Raw genomic sequence first — 20,153 nt, forward strand, 5'->3', positions numbered from 1 at the left:
GGGGTGTAGTCACCCTGCCTAAAGACCACTGACCGAGAGAAAGGCGGTCATTTCTATGGTCCTACTTAGAATTCAGAGAATTGAAGGAGACCACAGTTGTCATTTCATTCAAAGTAGTCCTTTTAAAATAGGGAGCTGAGTGCCCAAAGGCAAATTTTGTTCAAAATCATAGAGCTTCTTGAGGAAAAGCCAGTGTAGGTTTCACTTACACATTTCCTTTCCTGTTAAATTTCTCATTTTCTTTCATATCCTGGATACAACCCAATTTCTTTTACACCTGTCCCAATTCCAGTTAGGACTTGGACGTGAAATCTCTGAAAAACAATATTGTCCTGGATTTTTTTTTTTTTTTTATTAGCCTTGAATAAAAAAAGAGCAGCTATGGAAATCTTGACAAAGTCATTCTTTCCTCCCCTAGGTCTTCCACTTTACTTCTAGAGGTTCAAGTGTGCACTCTGAACCTCACCCCTTGTCCTCACCCCTTGTCCCAATAACACAAGGAGACTCACCTCTTGTCCCAGTAACACAAGGAGAGGTAGGTGAGCATCGGCGCATGGCTGCCATGAAGTCCCTCATTGAGATCGTGGTTGATGGTCTTCTCCTGTCTCGCCGAGAGGTTTCCTTGACTTTGACTTTACACCATTCCACCTTCATTTCTTGCCTTCCACCCCCCAGCTCTGTTTGAGTAAGAAAGAGCATTCTGAACCCCTCAAATAGAACTCAAAAAAACTTTGCTCAGGGAATGGCAGCCCTTTGCATGGTCAAAACCATTGCATGTATCATCAGTAATCACATATTTTGTTGGCCATGTTTCCGTCTTCCTTCTAGATTAGGAATATTTAAAAGACAGGGACTGTGTCTTCTACAGTTTTCCTCTCCCCGGCACATGCCCTTCAACCCACATGGATGGGGAATCCTTCACGTGTTGTAGGCTGTGCTGGGTGAATGAAGAAGACATGGTCTCTACCCTTCAAAGAGCTCAGAGGCTAGCCAGGGAGACAGAATCCCATCAAATTAACCGACTTCAGGTCTAGTCACTGTATAAACCATGGAGTCAATGCTTCCAGAAGTATGTATCGACACCATGGCTAATGGTTAGTCTGAAAAGTCATGAATTTTAGAACCACATGACAATTTAGTAATCTTCAAGTCCCAGGAACAGATATGTATCTATTATGATACTATTGTTGATTTCTACCTCTTGCCTAGTCATATAAATTGCTTTAAATGTGTCAGATATTTTCCCATCCTTATCAATGGATATTTGGGTCCTATTAAGTTAAATTATCATGTTTTCCTTTAAAAGTGCTCAGTGAGTCAAGTGTCTTTAGTATGTTTTGAGCAGATTACACGTGTATGGTCAATAAGACTTTTGGAATTGTGCATATTGTTTCCCTTTAAAAATTCCATGTTCCACTTGTGAGAAATGCCTGAGTGAATTCAGATAGGCCCGTAGCCTTCCTTCTGTGTGAGTATTAACGTTTGTCCAGGGCATTTTATCTCAGAGCTCCTGGTGGCTCCCTCACCAATGTTAGCAGTTTCTTTTCTTTGGAGTTTGTTCAAGGCATGGCCTCATCCCTGTATTTATAACTCTGTTCTCACATAGGCATAAGTCCTGTCAAAATATAGAGATAATCCAGCACCACAACGCAAATATTATTTCTGGCAATGTTCTATACCTCAGAAATATGGGCTATTTTACCTATTCTGGAAGATAAATTCCTAAAATAGATGTAGCAATTTGTCAAGTCCCTCCACCAAATACCTCATGCGAGTTTACTTTTATCTTTTCATCTAGATTTAATCCGTCCCATCTTCAAGGAGGATTCATTCTGGGGGCGCTATTTAGTGAATTTCCATGCCACCCTTTTTTTGCCACGTTCTTGCTGAGATCCAGATGTGGCTGAAATTCATGTCATACCCTGACCATTGAATTTGGGGTAAGGATTTTGAATTCTCACATGACAAACACATAAAGGCAGCGTCCTGTTGTAACTTCAGGGCTGCAAGCAGTGCCCTCAGGGGACTTCCCCCGCCCCCCAGTCTCGCTCCTGTGTGCCTTGCGTATTTCGACAAAGAAGCAAGACAGGGACTAAGGAGTCAACCAGATCTCCTCCAGAAATGAGGTGATTTCAAGACAAGCATCAGCTCTGTAATTCTTTGCTCCTGCCCACCTCTGCACGAAATATCTTTTGAGGTGATGGTGGCTCACAGAGCTGGATGGTCCTGGGGAAGCCTGTGTTTGGACGGCAGGGCTGGACAGTGGCATGTGTGTGGGGCCCCAGGGGAAAACAGACATGTGGGGGCTCCATGGAAAACATTATTAAGAACTTCAAGACCAGGATGCCTGGGTGGCTCAGTTGGTTAAGTGTCTGCCTTCAGCTCGGGTCATGATCCCAGGGTCCTGGGATCGAGTCCCACATCGGGCTCTTTGCTCAATGCGGAGCCTGTTTCTCCCTCTGCCCCTCCCCCTGCTTGTGCTCTCTCTCTCTCTGACCAAAAAAAAACCCAAAAACCCCACAAACTTTCCTCCAAAATAAAAAAAATTTCAAGACCATGATGACAGAGCATTAAACCATGCTTGGGACTTTTCTGAGCCAGAAGACCTGTGTTGCATGGCCACGAGGCTGGCCCTGGGTGAAGCTGGGGGCTGCCTGATTGCTTTTTAGTGGAGAGAGAGAGAGAGAGAGAGAGAGAGAGAGAGATCAGGGGCCTTTTATATATTCTTCCCTCACCCAGAGGAGGTTTTCAGAATGGCCCATGCCCGCCCACAGGGCAAGAGGCTGGAGGGTCTTCCCGCTGAAGCAGACGGAGTGTCGGGGCTGGCTTTGAGCAAGCCCACCCAGCAGCCTGTTTGCACAAGAAACCAGGTGATACTGGCCGACCCTGCAGGACTGCTCTGAGGTTAGAGGAGTAACATTGGTTATAAAGCACTCGGAAAGCATACATTTTTTTAAAGACCATATAGATGCTAAACTGTGACCCCAAGGTGGAAAATTCCCTGCACTCCGATTCAAAACGACTTTACGGAGTGTTGACTGTTAATCAGATGAACGTGGCAGGCGGCCTGCTCGCTCCGAGGTACCTCCTTACACTCACGTGTTACTTCCCCGGAGGGGAAGGGATGCTGAGAGCAGGTGTATGAGGCTTGTTCAATTAAAGAGACATTTCGTGCTTGGGAAGTAAAGGGTCCTCATCAGACCAGGAGCCCCGGTCAGGATGCGCAGATACAAAGCCACGCGGTGGCTGGAGTGTCAGCCATTCGGATCAGCCCTGACCCAGGAAGGCGACCTTGACCTAAGTTGCAGCTGGGTATGTTTTCCAGCAGATTACACGGCTCTGGATTTTGGAGGGACTTGAAAATAAGATAGGGAGCGACTATCCACCATGAAGGAGGCAGAGCATGAGACTGAGCTGGTAGATGGTGCTGGTGCTGCTGCTGGGTATGCATGCATTTTGTTTCCAGTGGGGAGATAGCTAGAATTTTCACCTCCCTGGGGTGTAGCTGATCAGATGGCCCATACAGCTTCATCTGGTCTTCTAATCTGTCTTAATTCACTCCTTGAGCCGTGACAGCTGATTTATGACAAAGCAATCCCCTTTCTTCCAGAAGTACACAACCTCAGACTTCTACGTGTTCTGAAGCTATTTTTGTTTTAGTTGACTGGGGGAGAAAAACTGGCTGCTTCTTTATTACCAAAAAAGAAAGTCTCCAGCTTCTGCAGCCTCGGAACACCCCCTCGGGGAGAAGCACACCAAGTAGCATGCCGTGCCAGGTTACCATCTGAGCTTTATCACAAGGAGTCTGCACACAAGACCGGAGCTTCAGCTTCCTTAGGAGGGGTGCACACAGAGTCCACGAGACTAGTTCAATTGTGTGAAAAATAAATCAGGACGCCCGGACAGAGGGAATTACAGAGTGAGAGCTGTCTGCACAGTCCCCGAGCCCCGTTCTCCCCGGCAGGGTAAACACATCTGCAGGTGGGGTCCGAATGGGCTGAACACTGCACAGTGGTTACTGGGGTCCCTGGCGATCTCATAAAGTGTGTTCACCCCATCTTTCCCCTGAAACTGTCGGTGCATTTTCACACACAGAATTTTGGGTGACATGGTGGATTTCCACACTAAGGAGGAGAAAGAAAGAGGGTCAGGAAGCATGATCCCCACCCTGCCACCAGATGGGTCGAGGAATACAATATCTGTGCCTTTGATCGCAGAGGGGTCATCAAAGTCAGATCTTCCATCTTCCAAGCCAATATCACCCCGTCTAGACAGGCAAGATGAAGCGGCAGGTGTGCAGACGGCCAAACCACTCTGCCTAGGTTCAAACTCCATCCATTGCAGATTAGCAGCTGTAATTCTTGGGCAAGTCACTACATCTCTCCGTCAGGGTCTCAAATTTTGTGTCCATCAAATGGGCATCATTGTCCTATCCACTTCATAGGACTGTCGCTACAGAACCTTCCACTGCTGCTTTGCCGAGACGGAGCCTGATGCTTTGGGGCAAAGTAGGGACGGCTTTGCCAAACTTGGAAGCATGATCTTTCACTCAGCCCTAAATGTGGCTTCTCTTGGTTAACAGCGGATTTGGCTGAGGTTCTTCCCTCTCCTGCACACTGTTTTGTTCACGTGATGAGGAAGTTGAGTGCCGCCGTAGATCATGATGGGCTCAGCCATGGTGGAGCCGTGTTGGCCGTGGCGAGTGACCATTCAGGGCCCGGGATGGGTGGCTGTTTAGGGCCCGGCAGGGCAAGATTCTCCCAGCTATGAGGGCGTTTTCATTCTGTGGTCTTCGGCCTTCACTTGATTACACCCAGCACTGCGTTTTACTCTGCATCCTGCGGAAGGGATGGAGGAATAAAATGCCGGTGTTTATTGCTGAAAGCAAGCGAAGAGGTCTTTCTCTGGGGTCTCTGTAATCTGGGGGAACGTGGACTTTCTGGCCTCACATCAGCTTCTCTGGCCTTTGAAATGTAGAAGTGCCCTAAAAATAACATGACTAGAAGAGGGACGGGCAGGCTTGGTGCTTTCACAGTGATACAGTACGGGTCTCATTTCGTTCGGAAAACAGGCCATGCCTCTTGGTTTTCTCCCCTTATCATCTGTACAAGGTCGATTTGTCCTTTAATGAGTTCGTTTAGAGGCTCATCTCAGTGTCTGCCTTTACATTTATCTTTTATTGACGCTTTTCCACCTCTTTTCTTTCTTGTGGCTTTGGACTGGCTGTAGCTCCCGGGATAGGAAACAGGGCGAGTCTGCTGTCCTTTTCTGCTCTGTGTGGCTCTGGTATCTTCCGTGTAGACTATGAGAAATAGTACGCGTTGGGGCGCGTGTGTCTTTGAGAGCCTTTTGTTGGGTCACAGCAGCTGTTGGAGAAAGCATCTGCTCTCTACACCGACAACCTCTGTTCTGAGGATATTCTAAGGAACCGCCACAGCGTTAGGAGGGCAAAGAACGTAGTGGGGCAGACGGAAAAGCATTTCTTTGGGTGCAGCTCAGATGTGGAAGGTGGATGATGACGTTCACATTCATGGATCGTTCTGGCTCCTTGCAGATCCATGGGGCTTTCCAGGACTGCTCAGGGCAGGCTCGTTCTGCTCTTGCTGGGGTCGGGGAGGGGCTGTGTATTGGCTGACGCTTCCTTCTCAACCTCAGCCGTGCGGGTCTCTGCAGATGGATTCGCTGCACGCACGAGGCCCCAGGGCCACTCCTGTCTCCCCGCTTCCTTCCCGCCTCTTCCATTGGTCACCATTCTACCCTCTTCCCATGTCTTCTCTTTCTGGAGAAAAATACAAGCTGTGATTTGTATCAACACAGAAAACACATCCACACTGGGATTAGAGGCCCACCTGAAATTAACAACAACTAACAGGTAGAGACTACCTACTTTGGGAAAAAACCATCACAAATCCCAGTATTCTCTCTTTACATTCTCATAATAGCCATGTGAGCTACAGGTTGAATTTAATTTAATGTAATTTGATTTGATTTGATTTAATTTATTTTAATCCTTCGTGGAGAAGAAACTGAGCAGATGAAGAAGCCAAGCTCCGAGGAGTGAAATCACTGGTTCAGGGTCATTTGGCCACATGTGACAGCCAGGGTTCCTCCTGGTCCCCAAACTGCTGAGACCAATGTGCTTTCAGTACCTTAACCTACTGCAAATGGAATGCAACGGAAAAGCAAGAGGAAGACCTCTTTTGAAGCCTGGTTTCCCATTACTTTGCCATCCGATTCCTTTCAGGGACCAGGCCTGTGCACTGAGACCATTTTCAACATGCGTCATTCTCACAGCCCGATGAAGGAGGGGTATCGTTGTCCTGGCTTTATGGGAGCAGAAACAGGCCCAGAGAAGCCTAGTGACCCGCACAGGGTCACACAGCGGCTAAGGGGCAGGACTGGGAGAGTCTGGACAGTCTGATTCTAGGACTTTTCTTTCTTTCTTTTTTTTTTTAAGATTTTATTGTTCATTTGAGAGATAGAGAGCTTGAGCGGGGGTGGGGGGGAGGCAGAGGCAGAGGGAGAAGCAGGCTCCCCGCTGAGCAGGGAGCCTGACGTGGGCCTCGATCTCAGGACCCTGAGATCATGACCTGAGCTGAAGGCAGACGCTTAACTGACTGAGCCACCCAGGCGCCCCTGATTCCAGGACTCTTCTTTTGTCTTTCTTTCTTTCCTTTTTGGTTGTATTTATAAAGGTATAATTTGCATATAGTAAAAGCTACCTTGTTCAGTTTATAGTTGATGAGTTTTGACACAATTGCTGTCTTATCATTGAGACAAAGACTGTTCTACCACCCCATAAATTTCTTTGTGTGCCTCCCTGAGGAGAATTGACAGCAACCCATGTCTTATCATGACTCCTTTTTGAGCTGAGTTGAATAAACAAAGCAAGGTGATTGTTTCGGCCTATTTGAGATACGTGAATTTGAAAATTTAGAGGTATGTACTGTAAATGAACTTAATAGGATATGAACTCATCCTGTTTTGAACTCACAAGGTACAAAGCAAATCCACAAAATTAGAGGATTCACACAGAACAGAGACTGTTCTACCACCCCATAAAGTTCTTTGTGTGCCTCCCTGAGCTCCAGAGCCTACATTCTTCACCACCACACCCTAAGTAAAAATAATCCCAATTTATGATATAAGCTATTCGTGCCGCCTTGAGAATACCATGATCACTGAGGCCTGCACAGGGATTTTGTAACTGACAACTGAAGCGCTCGGAATGTAGGGAAACAATCAGGAGCTTGAGGACAGTTCCGGTCCTCGTGAATCACTCCCGAGTCTCAAACTGCAGGGAGGACGTTCAGTGAGAGCAGCCTCAGCCTGGTCTTTAAATGCGTTTCTGTCCTGCTCCCTAAGTGGACACTCTGCCACCTGCTCAGGGAGGCTCTTCAGGGAGAGAGGGCTAGGGAGGCTCCCTGGCCACTGAGCAAAGAAGAAAGTGCCTCTGGGCCAACACGGGTCCCTGCCGCAGTCCTGGGCTCTGCTCCTCACCTCCTCCTTCCCATCCGTGCATGGCTCTGGGCTGGGCACAGGGTTTAAATTGGACACTTCACCTTCCCTCTGGCCCACAGACAGCATTCCACCTCCATGTGTTTTGGGGTTCGGGAGAGAATTCAGCCCATGCCTGTAGAATCACATGCCCCAGGCAGAGCGGGGACCCTGAGGGGTGTGGAAGGAGGATACCCTCCTGTGTGCTCTGGGCACCGGAGGCCAGGGGCACCCTCGTTCTCCTCCGAGACCAGAGTTCGGGGCATCCTGGACGAGGCCAGCAGCATAGCTTTCTTTGTGTGCATCTAGTTTTCTGCCCAAATGGAGAAACATGTTGCTGTTGGCATCCCTAATCTGCCAGAGCTGCCCTAACCAAGTACCACAGGCTGGTTGGCTTGAATAACAGAGATGTATTGTCTCACAGTTCTGGAAGCTGCCAAGTCCAAGGTCAAGGCCTCAGAAGGCTGGTTCCTTCTGAGGCCATGAGTGAGAATCTGCTCCAGGCTCTCACCTTGGCTTCCAGGTGACCATCTTCTTGTATCTTTCCCTCAATGCATGTCTGTGTCCACATTTCCCCTTTTATGAGGCCCTTAGTCATATTGAATTAGGGCTCATCCTAAGGACCTCATTTCAACTTGATTACCTCTGTCAGGACCTGGTCTCCTAATAAGGTCACTTTCTGAGGTACTGGGGGTTAGTACTCAATTTTGGGAGCACACAGTTCAACAAATAACACTGCAAATGTTGCGGTGAATTTGAAGGGCCGTTCAGAACCTTCCCTGCCACCCATTTTCAAGGAGAATTGACAGCAACCCAAGTCTTATCGTGACTCCTTTTTGAGCTGAGTTGAATAAACAAAGCAAGGTGATTGTATTGGCCTATTTGAGATACGTGAATTTGAAAATTTAGAGGTATGTACTGTAAATGAACTTAATAGGATATGAACTCATCCTATTTTGAACTTACAAGGTACAAAGCAAATCCACAAAATTAGAGGATCCACACAGACGCCATTAAAGTGTTCTTAAAGTTCCAGCATATTCCAGTTATGAAATTGTATGTGTGGCATGTGGCCATTTTTATAAAACGGAGACTCTATTTATGCACGTTCACACAGAAAAAAGATGGGAAGGAAACATTCTGGAATATTGCATGAACTATTAACAAAATTTAACCCTGATTAAGTTGGATTATATGTAGTTTTATGCTTTCCTCCTTGTACATTTATTTTCTGAAATTTTCATAATGACCATATCCTAGTTTTATAAATGAAAAAACAGTGTTATTTAAAAAAGAAAATTGGCACAGGAAAGCTTTTAAAAATATGGGTGTAGGGATGCCTGGGTGGCTCAGATGGTTAAGCGTCTGCCTTCGGCTCAGGTCATGACCTTGGGGTCCTGGGATCGAGCCCCGCATCGGGCTCCCTGTTTGGTGGGAAGTCTGCTTCTCCCTCTCCCTCTGCTACTCCCCTAGCTCATGCTCTCTCTCTCTCTTTCAAATGAATAAATAATAATCTTAAAAAAAAATTAAGATATGGCTGTAGGAAAAGTATAAAGTGAATTTCAGTAAGACAAACCATGCACAGATCCCTAAAAATGAAGGTCCTTTTGTAAGCAGTCTGCCTAAACCACAGCAATGCTAATTATTTCTATTACCATAAAGGTCAGGATAAAGATGCTAGGGGCAGAATATAGCATGTGGGGTGGAATTTCGGCCTGTGGGTCTTTCTGCAGTGAGAGCGAGCACAGGGAGAAGACTGAGGATGTACAGAGATCAGTGCCCTTGTCTGTGAAGATCCCATCACTTTCTCTTTTAACCAACTATTTTTTTTTAAAACCCTTCCAGCTGTAGTTCTCTTTTGACATTAGTTTCTACACCTTTAGGGATTAAATTAGTGGAGTTTTAATGCTCCATTTTCGGAATGGGAAATTATAGGTGATTAAAAGTATCAGTGGCAAGAAATTAAATCTATTCTGTCTATCACATAATGTTGGCATGAAAGTCTGTTCTGCTCTTCAGACAAATTCAGGGGCTTTGATTTGGAAGAGGCTTTTAATGATGTGCCTTTGATGATCCTGAGAAGCCACCTGTTCAGTGATCGTGGTGGCCCCAAGCAATCATCAACTACCTGCTGGCTAACCCAGCCGCTCACCCCACTTCACCGCCGTGACCATGGTTTTGCTCCACTGTTCATTTAAAGTCTGGTATTTCATTCAAGAGACTGGTGAAACTCTGTTGATAAAGTGTTAAATGTAATACCATAGAAACACATTTTTGTTTCTTTATAAACATGGTGAGCAAAAGAAAACACAGAAAAAGTGCTGGGAAGGGTGAACTGAGATCTTCGGGGACAATCCCCGTCTTGACGTCTCCTGTGTGCAAGGCATCGATTCTGGGAAGAATCTGCAATATTCCAAATGTTGTGGTCCCTGAGCACGGCCCACACCACAGACAGGAAGATTCGTGCTTTTCCTCTTATTTAGGACCCATCTGAGAAACTGCTCGTCACGATGCTACCATTTCAGGCTAGCTAGAAACCCTGAAACCATTGGAAGTATGAATATCAACAACAGCACAAAAGGAAGACAGCATCGAGGAGAAAAATTACTTACCCGAAAATGCATCACCAGGGGATAGACGGCGTTAAGTAGCACTTGCTAACAAGAGCTTCCAAGCCACCATGGGAATGAGATGGATTTTTCTTTCCTTCTTTTGCCAAATCTCCTCAACTACTTGGTAGACAGACTCCAAGAGAGGCCAGATGTTGGAAACAGAGAGCAAGGTGCTTTAAAAAAAACCAAAAATGCCTTGAAACAGTACTTTCCCTTCTTTTGTTGTGGACATGCCATCCAGTTGGGATCACCGAGTAACACCGTCTCTGGAATACTTTGTCACTGAGGGACGGGGGAGAGCATGCCTACTTGCTACCAGGTCCTGACGTGTGGCCAGAAGGGGCCAGAGGTTAAGGTCATTCCTTCTCAGAGGCAGGAGCAGAGACTCCAGTAAGGGATGTCCCCAGCGATGCACAGCTGGGGTGGGGGCGCTGTGACTCACACTGATCAAGATGTGGAAAAGCCCCCTTGACTCCCACTCACTCTGGTGAGCCCTGGTCCCTCACCTCTGCCCCTATCTTAGCCATCTTGGGTCAAGCTCTTACCCAGCTCATAGAGATGATTGGTTTATGCCCTGTCTGTCCCTCCAGGTTGTGAGCCAAACAAAGTCAGAGAATGTGCCCTTCTCCAGGGGACCCTCAGTGCCCAACCCAGTGCTTGGCTCCCTGGAGAAAGTGAACAGTCCAGGAATGAGTCTCTCCCCTAGGCTGTGTCCAAGCCTCTGTCTGACACTGAACCCATAAACTTCACTGCAGATGGTCTTGCACATTGGTGAATATACCTAATTTTGACAATCTGTTTTTGTAAAGAATCTTTTATTTCTTAGGCTGGGAGAGACCAAAATCCTTTAACTGGAGCATTTTCCTTCTGCAGCAGCAGTGAGAGGCTGATGCCGGGGCAGTGAGCAACCTGTTTAACTGTCACTGGAGGAGTCTCTTGGGGAGCCTGGGAAGAAGGAGTAGAGAGTAGGTGGGACCCTGGGGACCCTGGGGATGGCCTGGGACATTTACTTGAGAAGGCTCTTTGTTTCCCAAGCTTATGGGGACTTTGGAAGTGGTGACCCTCTAGTCAAATCATGTCACTAAATTAAATATCAAGCCAATAAAGATACAGTACAGATTTATACATATTTATTTATTTATTTATTTGTTTGTTTCAGAGGTAGAGTTTAGTGATTCATCAGTTGTATATAACACCAAGTGCTCATATCATATCACGTGCCCTCCTTAATGCCCATCCCCCCATCCCCCCATCCCTCCACCCCTTCTCTTCCAGCAACCCTCAGTTTGTTTTCTAGAGTTCAGCGTCTCTTATGGTTTGCCTCCCTCTCTATTTTCATCTTATTTTATTTTTCCTTCCCTTCCCCTTTGATCCTCTGTTTTGTTTCTTATATTCCACATATGAGTGAAATCATATGGTATTTGTCTTTCTATGACTGACTTATTTCGCTCAGCATAATACCCTCTAGTTCCATCCACATTGTTGCCAGTGGCAAGATTTCATTCTTTTTGATGGCTGAGTAATATTCTATTTAAATGCTATGGGTATAGCTTCATAAAATGTTCTCAGAATGTCATTTGGACCTTAAATTTAACTTGCTAAAATTCATTTCACATTCCATTCTCTTCAAACTTCTGGAATGGAAAGTAAATATCTGATAACGGGAACCCGTGTCTCATCCTGAAGATGAAACAGTGTGTACTGGCTGAACGATTTTCCAAGGAGACGTAATTTGTCCGGTGTTCTGAGTTTGCACTGATGCAGAAGGAGGTTTTGGTAATTTGGTTTCGTCTACGACATATGATGAGCATACCCAGTTTTACAGGTGTCGATGGGAAAGTATGAAAGCTGAGACCCCCCCACTGCAGTATTCTGGAAGTCATATAATAAGAACATGCAAAATGACAGCACAAACTCATAACTTATAGTTGTGGCCCATGAGAAAGCTGGAAATTGAAGGTTTCAAAGACTTTATTAAAATAAGTTTCCAAATCCTTGAAATTACATAACTTCTTGAATCTTTTACTTCCTTTGGGGGAACGTGTGACCAGGGCCTGGTGGAGCCGCGTGGAGCCTGAGGCAAAAGGAAATGTCAGTAATACCAGTCGATCCTGTCTTTGTGTGTAATGTTGATATCTCGTTATGATGACTTTTTACGGTACTTTTGATTTTCTAAAATATTGCCTTAAAATATATTTTTTTATCTTTTTAAAGCTTTATTGAGGTATGATTGACAAATAAAATTGTAACATACTTACAGTGAACGTGTGATGGTTTGATATATGTGCACATTGTGAAGGATTCCCACCATCGGGTTAATTTCCACATCTCTCACCTGACATACTTACTTTGTTTTTTGGTGGGAACACGTAAGTGCTACTCTCTTAGCAAATTTCAATGATACAACACAGTATTATCAATATAGGTACCATGTTGTACATGAGATCCTAGACTTTATTCATCTTATAGCTGAACGTTGTACCTGTTTACCAAAGGAAGTGTGGATTTTGCAGCCAGCAGGCAGGCAGGTGTTTGCTGAGTCTGTTTGTGAGGGTTGGGACAGCACCTCATTTTCTATTTAAACTGGCACTGTGAGGACATAGGTGCTGGTGATGTGTGTAGACGCCTACATGTAGCATACAGGTGATCAGCCATACCTCAATCTCCACGCCAAGCTCAAAATGCAGGAAGAAATGGATCCAAAGCCACTTATTTACCAGAAAGTAGGTGTGGTCTATTTCACCAGTGGAATCATATCGAATATGAACTGTGATTTTGCAACTTGGTTGAAAGAGTTACCCAGACAAATTTATATGCTGAGTCAGATACCTTTCAGATGTCACTTCAGACTCTGTCAGTGAGGACCCCGTGGGTTCCATAGGCTTCAGGCAGGTGTGAAATGACAGCACACACCTCCTGGCCACACCACGTGTCTCCACCTCTGCATCTCCTGCCCTGGCACTTCCTCCTCGTCCCCTGGTAGATGCCAGAAGCGAGACCTCGCCCAGCCGAGAAGCATCAAGAACTGGACTGGTGAGGGACAGCCGCTGGTGGCTTAGTCGCTGACCTTTTCCTGCTGGGGTCCCCTGGGTCGCACCGCTCTCTTGTAAGGCGCAGCTGTCAAGCCGACTTGATGATGAGTCCCCCTTCTCTCCTTCCTCCCTCACTCCAGGCGCCCTCTCTAACAAAGCTGTAGTGCAAATGGCATTTGCCTCAGGCTCCGCGTTCTGGGAAACCAAATGAAGACATATTCTTTGTTATTTTCCTGTAGCTCTTGGTGCAGTGGGACTGTCAGAAAAATTACTTCAAAATTTATACCTTGAAATACCAATCCTGCCTTTTTATGGATACATGGCATGTACTAGATTTTCAGAAAGAACTGTCATGTACCCACTCTTTATTTGGGCTCCTTTTAATTGGGAGTTTATTAAATTCTGGAATGCTATCTTCTTATTAGTTAACATCACCAGGGAAGGATGCCTCCTTTCTGAGAACCATGTGAGTTGCTTGGCAAGTGTTTAAGAGATGGGGACAGTCCTCTCCGGCCGCGGTTCTGCCTCGTTTCTTCCCGTATCCTCCCTGGTTCTCTGCAGACTCCGCAGCAAGCATGCCCGCCACCAGCTCATGCTGGAGGAGGTTACTTCAGTGTTGCAATCAGAACGTCTTGTGTCGCATCCTTAGAGGGCTAGTTAGCATTTCCTAATGGCAAGATGAGGACAATATAGAAAGAGGGAGTTTCCAAGAAGATGTGTCTGTGCTCTAATAAGCTGAGTAGTTTTTGTATTTGTGATTCTAAAGGTAAATTGAGTGGAATAAGCTTTCTCACACGAGACCCTCTGTCCCTTGAAGAGGTCTTGGGAATGATGACAGGGACGCTTTCTTGACATGTTGGAAGAGAGAATGCCATTGTGCCTGAGGAGGATGGGCACAGAGCTGGCCTGAGCAGCAGGGACGCTGATTTCAGAAGGCCGAAGAAGGAAGGGACTGTTATTCTTCCAGACACTTAGGAAAGCTTGGAAGAAGGTGCTGGGTCGGAAGTGGGACAAGGTGTAGTGGAGGGTCCCAGCCAGGAGTATTTGATGAATGTGAAGTTGTTAGCATGGGGATGGAGTTGACCAGGAGAGGACCTGAATGAGGACATCCGTGCCAAGGGCCATGACAAAGGACGGATGGCAAGAATCGTGGGATAAAACAATCATGTGTGATGACCACTGTAGACCCCCCAGAATAGAAAAGCTCTCAGATAGTTCCCCACAGTGCTCAGCCTTCCCCTTAAAAATGCTGCAAGGTCTCAGAGAATTCTGAAATGAGATACTCCTAGTGAATAGTTCTTTTTCATCAGGATCATTTTCTGATCCGAGACACCGTCTCCTTGTGACATCTATCAGTTTCATTTTGCCTCCATCACATTAGACCTGACACAAAACCCCTGTCTTAGAAATACTGAAAAAATGAACTCTTTTTTTCCCCTGTGCGCATTTCATGTTGGATTTCCTCGGGTTTCTAAAATGTGATCTTTTATGGAATGAAGTATTCATGACATTTGAAAGGTGTCAGGTTTAAGGTATTTAAAGACAGTGAGGGTAGAGTGCGCTCTTATTTGCATTTGTATTCCATTGAATTTTGACTTTATTCAACTCTACAACCCTGTCCTTTTATTCTCTGAAATTCGCTTCCCCCCACCCCCCTGGCCCATCTATGGATTATGTGGGGAAGGATGGAAGGTTTAAACACTGAAGTGTTCAGTTTCCGATAGCTGCCATGCAGCTGGCTGGATCCTCCGTAGTGGTGGCCCGATTCCCTTCAGTGCAACTTAACCAGCCTTGCAGTTAAAGAGGGCACTTCAAAATAGGGCGAGAAGAAAGGGGCATTTTACTTGCAAATCTACTCTATTTAAGAAATGTGTCATTTATTTAAATGAAGATGATGTATACTCCTGGTTGACTGTTGAGGTAACGATGCCATGACATGGGACCTAAATGAAGTTTGTAGAACAGTTGATGTTTGGCTAAGAACTGTAGCCACCCTCCATGGGAACACACGGGCAGATCTAGTGTTCCGAAAATTCAAGATGTTCCAAATTAGATATGGAGACGGGGCCCACATTTATATAACCTTTCCAACTTGTGGCCTTTCATTCCACCTCCTGCCACAGAGAATTGGTTCATCCTCCCAGAATGGGACTGGATTGGGTGGGCATTTGCACTTCATGGTGACTGGGTTAAGGTGTGTGGTGGCTTGGTGACACCGGGACACTTGGCTTTGTCACCTTCTCTCGAGTTATCCTCTGCAAAAAGCAACAAGTGTACACAGGGATAGTCAATTGGTTAACATGAATCTTTATCATTCACCCTATTTATTTATACGACTCAGAACAGGAAAGCAAGATTTTTCCAGATGATCCATCTACTGTTAATCAAGAGTTGACTAAGGATCTGGGAATTTCTCATTACAACATTGAACACTAATGGGAGCTGATAATTATTTTTATGATACTGTTTTTAGACTGGAGTCCTGGACACAAATATAAATTTTGAGGACACCTTTACCCCTTAGTGAGAGTCACACGTAGAGGTTGCCTCCTTGTCCAGTGCTCTGTCTCTCTTCCCAGGATCTTATTTGAATAGTTATGTAACCAAGACAATCCCTGCAAGTCTCTAACCTCTAGGCACTGAAGTCCCTTCTCTAGTCTTGACTGTGTCACCAACTAGTTCCTGACCTTAACTCCCTTCCTGGTTGCATTTTCTTCATTTGGAAAGTTAGAGACTTCATAATCTCTTCAATCTTTTTCAACTTGAAGCATATTTTCAATAACGATCAAAAAATTGGATTGACACAATACTTCTCTCTCCATGCACTAGAACCATTCCAAGCATCATGTTATTTAAAGATAGTAGTTGGATAAGCTTTGAGGAAGCATGCTTGTATGTTGACATGTGTAAGGCATTTCACATAGCTCCCCAGACCTCACAGAGAATCTTGCCCAATGATCCAAGACTGACCATAAAATTTTCATGCTTTTGGTCAACCTGGTAAAATGAAAATGCACAACGTAGGCTTGCACAATGACAGACAGATGACTCAACAGTAGGAGAAACTCTGACTACAACCTAATTTTTTTTAGTCGATCAATTTTTTTTTTTTTAATCTCGACATTGTGATTGGAATGAGAACATAACTGTGTAGGGGCCATCATTGACCAAAGTGATAATTCTCATTTTCTCACAGTTGGCTGTTTTCCTCATATTTCAAATGAGGTTTTCCTCCGTCAACAATAGCTTCCCATCTGGTGTTCCTTGGATGTGGGCGAGGGGGGCAGTCTGTGCAATTTGAATGGATCCTTTCTGGGCTTGACCCTTTCTTGGTCTCATGAGCACCATGTTTTTACCATCTGAGTTCAAGTAACATAGAACATGATATAATGCAACAGATATTTGAAACACTAGAAGTGATAAAAATAATCCTGAATATATCTGATAACAATTTCTTTCCCTTTTGTTTTTTTTTATGCCTTTAGCGACAAGGTGCTGGGGCAACCAATGGAAAAGACAAGACATCTGGCGAAAATGGTAAGATGACATGAGTTGTCCAGATATTTCCTTGTATCACCTCTGCAACCTCTCGCCCGTGGCAAGTGTGGGTAATGTCTTCCATGCAAACCAGCTTACTATTCATGTTTGTGCTTTGGGGTTAGAGTGGATCTGAGCAATTCACAGCGAGCACCATGGTCTGGTTTTACAAAGAAAACCAAGCTAGTTAAATGCGGTGATAGGAACAGTTTCCTTCCCAAAGGAGGACTCCCATTTTGGGCAACGTGATAATTACAATGCAAATATAGTTCTGTGCTTTCTTCATTAGGGTTGGTGAGACTCGTCGGAGTTGTTGTGAGGATAAAATGAGATCAAATGAGATAAGTGCTTTGAAAGCTGTGAAGTGCTCATCTCCTGACGGGAGGCTCCACAGTCTGCTTCAGCCCTCCCTAGGCCCCAGAGCACAGCGCGGGCTCCAGGAGGGTCTGGATCAGGGAGGGCGAGTTGCCAGCGAACGCGAATGTGTGGTAGAGGCCAGAGTGTGTGCCTCCTGGGCAGCAGTCTCCACGCTGGCCTTGAATTGTAGGAGCGGTCATCGTATTTGTGGATGGGGCCTGAGGCTCGGAGAGGGGGCTCTGGCTGTGACCGCAAATGGGAAGAGGGTGGACTTGGGAGGAGACCCAGCTGGGTGTGAGCCTGGCCCCCCAACTTTAGTGGCGTGAAGGGGCAGACGCATATTAATGAGGACGGTGGTATGCTCCTGGTGAAGTTAGATTCTGGGTGTTCTTACTTGTTGTTGTTGATTATGAAATGAACTCACCTTTGTGGAAAACTGGTCCTGCTTCGTGTGGATAGGATTTGTGCCTGCGCCCCCTCCTTCTGTCGTGCGTCATGCCGCTCTCCAGACCGGCTGCAAAAAACTCCCTGGGCGCCTTCAGGGTCCTCCACTGGGCCTGTGCGCTGGGGCCCGAGCAAGACTCAGCTACTGGAATCTTCCTCTGTGCCATACTCTGTGGCCTGCTGACTCACCCACCTGTTCTGGGCCATCCTTGTAGTGTGCTGACCCCAGGGTGAAAGGTCATTATGCAAATGAGTAGAGTGTGTCCATTTGGAGCTGGGGGCCCTTCCTGTCTTCTCTGTGAGTGGGGGGTGGGCTGCTGGCACAGAGGTCAAAGAGCAGAGAGGGGCAACATGAGAGCTGCACACAGAGGAGGGCGGAGGGCCCCCCAGCAACTTGCTGGTCTCCCTGGTTCATGGATTCGTAGCCATCTCTTTCCTGGAGGCCTTCCGCAGGCCCCACAGCCTCAGGATCCCAGGGTTTTATAGTCAGGTCTTTCAGAGACCTGCTGCTGGGGCAGTTCTCATGCCTTTGCTCTCCCGGCTTATTTTCATTCTTAAAAATTCTCGAAGACCCCTAGGAGGGGGTCTTGGGGTTGGTTCCCATATTAGAAATTAAAAGGGAGAAAATTTTAAAAAGGTTTACGAATTAATTCAGTAAAAATAAAGTGATAAACCCATGACAAGTTCATGTAAGTAACATTTTAAATGGAAACGTAATGACATTTTCCAAAATGGAAAAAACTATTTAGCAAAATGATAGCAATGTTTTACATGTTTTTGCAAATCTCTTTAATGTCTGGCTTTAATAGAAGACAGCGAGCTGCCTCTGCATTCCATCCCGTGGCATCTCACGTCGGGTCGGCTCAGGAAAATTCCACTGTGACCTGAGAGAACGCGATTGGAAAAAGCAAGTCATACCCTAGTACTCTAAAAAAGAATTCTGATCTGAGCGCTTCCTCAGAGGAGGGCTGCACCCCGGGGCACCTGGTCCACACTCAGAGCATTGCCGCTCTGGTATGACTCCCGTGTCATGCGTGAGGAGCCTGGACTCTGGAGATCAGGCAGAGTCGTGGCTCAGAAATGACCAGACCCCTTGCATTCACTGCCTCTGCCCCTCGGCTCTACCCTGGCCTCCACCCCATTGGTCCTCCGAAGCATGTCTGCACCCTCAGTGCTTTGCACCAAAGACAAGTATCAGCTGTTGGAGAAGACACGTCTTTCTGCCATTCTGAGGCATGGCATTCTTTCAGCCCAAACCCCATCTCTTCTAGTGAAAACCGAATATGTCTTTTCTGGAGGTACAGAAATCAATGGAAAGAAAATATCAAGATGCCGTGGAGAAAGCTTTCCTTTATATAATTCTAGATACTAGAGGATATTCACTTCTGAGTAGAAAAAGGGTTGTTTAGAATTAGAGATTATTCAATACTTGTAGAACAAAGGTGCTGTCTACATTTAAATTATTAAGATGTTGCCCTTTGATTTCAGACAAAACTGCTCACACGTGATATACGTACACGACATTTTATTATAATATTGAGTTTGTGCTTTGCCTCTAAAAATGAACAAAGACAAAAAAAAAAAATGAACAAAGACATAAGTCAGTAACAACCCAGCAATGACTGGGGTAAAGATTTGGTCTAAAAGACGTTTTCCTAAATATCTAAGTCGCTTCAGTCCTTGTTCTTAAATTTGTAATACGAGACTATCATCTGGGAATTTGTTTTAACCTATTATTACATTCCACTGAAATTCAAATTATTTTACTCTGTCATCACAGGTGTCTCGAGAGATCTTTTAGCTGAATGTATATTTCCTGTTTGCACAAATGAAGCTGCCCACATATGTGGAAGGAACAGGGACCCATGGGAGTGGAACCGTGGAGCACAGAACATCAAAATGTCAGGAGAGTTGGATCGTAGTCAATTAATCACGAAATGATCATTCCCAAATTTCATTAGTTATCTACAAGTCAAAGTGTTCTTATTACAATTATTATAAATTTACTCTAGGCTTCCATTTAACACTTAAAGCAATGAAGACCATGGCAGTGAGCTATGAGTGCCTCGAAATTCTAATTCAGATCACAGAAGGCACATGTCAGATACATGAAAACTCCAGAGGGATCTACATTGTTGGCTCTGCTGGAATTTTGTTACATTAAAAGTTATCTCAAGAGGGCCACTGACAAAGAATCTGGATTCTTGGTATTCCAAGATTATTTTTACTGATGGAGTTGTTGCTGTGGTGTTTACGGACATGAGATAGGATGTTTATCCACTACACATCCAGAATGCCCCTGAAATCTTCCTCAATCTCTGGGATGCCAATCTCTGGATACACAACCCAGTTCTTCAACACATCTGCAGTATGGAGGAGATAGGTTTTTCAGAGATTTTAGGGTTATTATTATTTTTTAATTAAAAAATGAATTCATTAGGCTCTTGTTAGTTCAGAGATTTTTATTCCTATATGAACAAAGTACCTTCATTGTTTGATTAGTTTAGGCCAAGAACTTCATTTGTTACCCTTCTTGAGTGAAATGATAGTTCATAGCTCCAGTTACGACTCATCTACTGTGTTAAACTTAAACATGTTTAAAAATACAGACACAACCATCTGACTCTCGATTATTCACCTCCAATCACCAGTTTGGACACAAGCAAAAGGTTTT

The 20,153-nt window shown here is 45.3% G+C and overlaps 1 protein-coding gene across 1 annotated transcript in view; it reads left to right on the forward strand.

Annotated features, from left to right (window-relative positions):
- The window catches only part of PCP4 (Purkinje cell protein 4), a 53,718-nt gene that overhangs the window by 8,617 nt on the left and 24,948 nt on the right, over positions 1-20,153 (forward strand). Inside the window, exon 2 of the mRNA XM_032392672.1 lies at positions 16,627-16,678. Coding sequence (XP_032248563.1) covers positions 16,627-16,678 — 52 coding nt within the window. The remainder of the gene's footprint in view (positions 1-16,626; positions 16,679-20,153) is intronic.

The sequence above is a fragment of the Phoca vitulina genome, unplaced genomic scaffold (assembly GCF_004348235.1).
Source record: "Phoca vitulina isolate PV1807 unplaced genomic scaffold, GSC_HSeal_1.0 scaffold68, whole genome shotgun sequence".
NCBI lineage: Eukaryota > Metazoa > Chordata > Mammalia > Carnivora > Phocidae > Phoca > Phoca vitulina.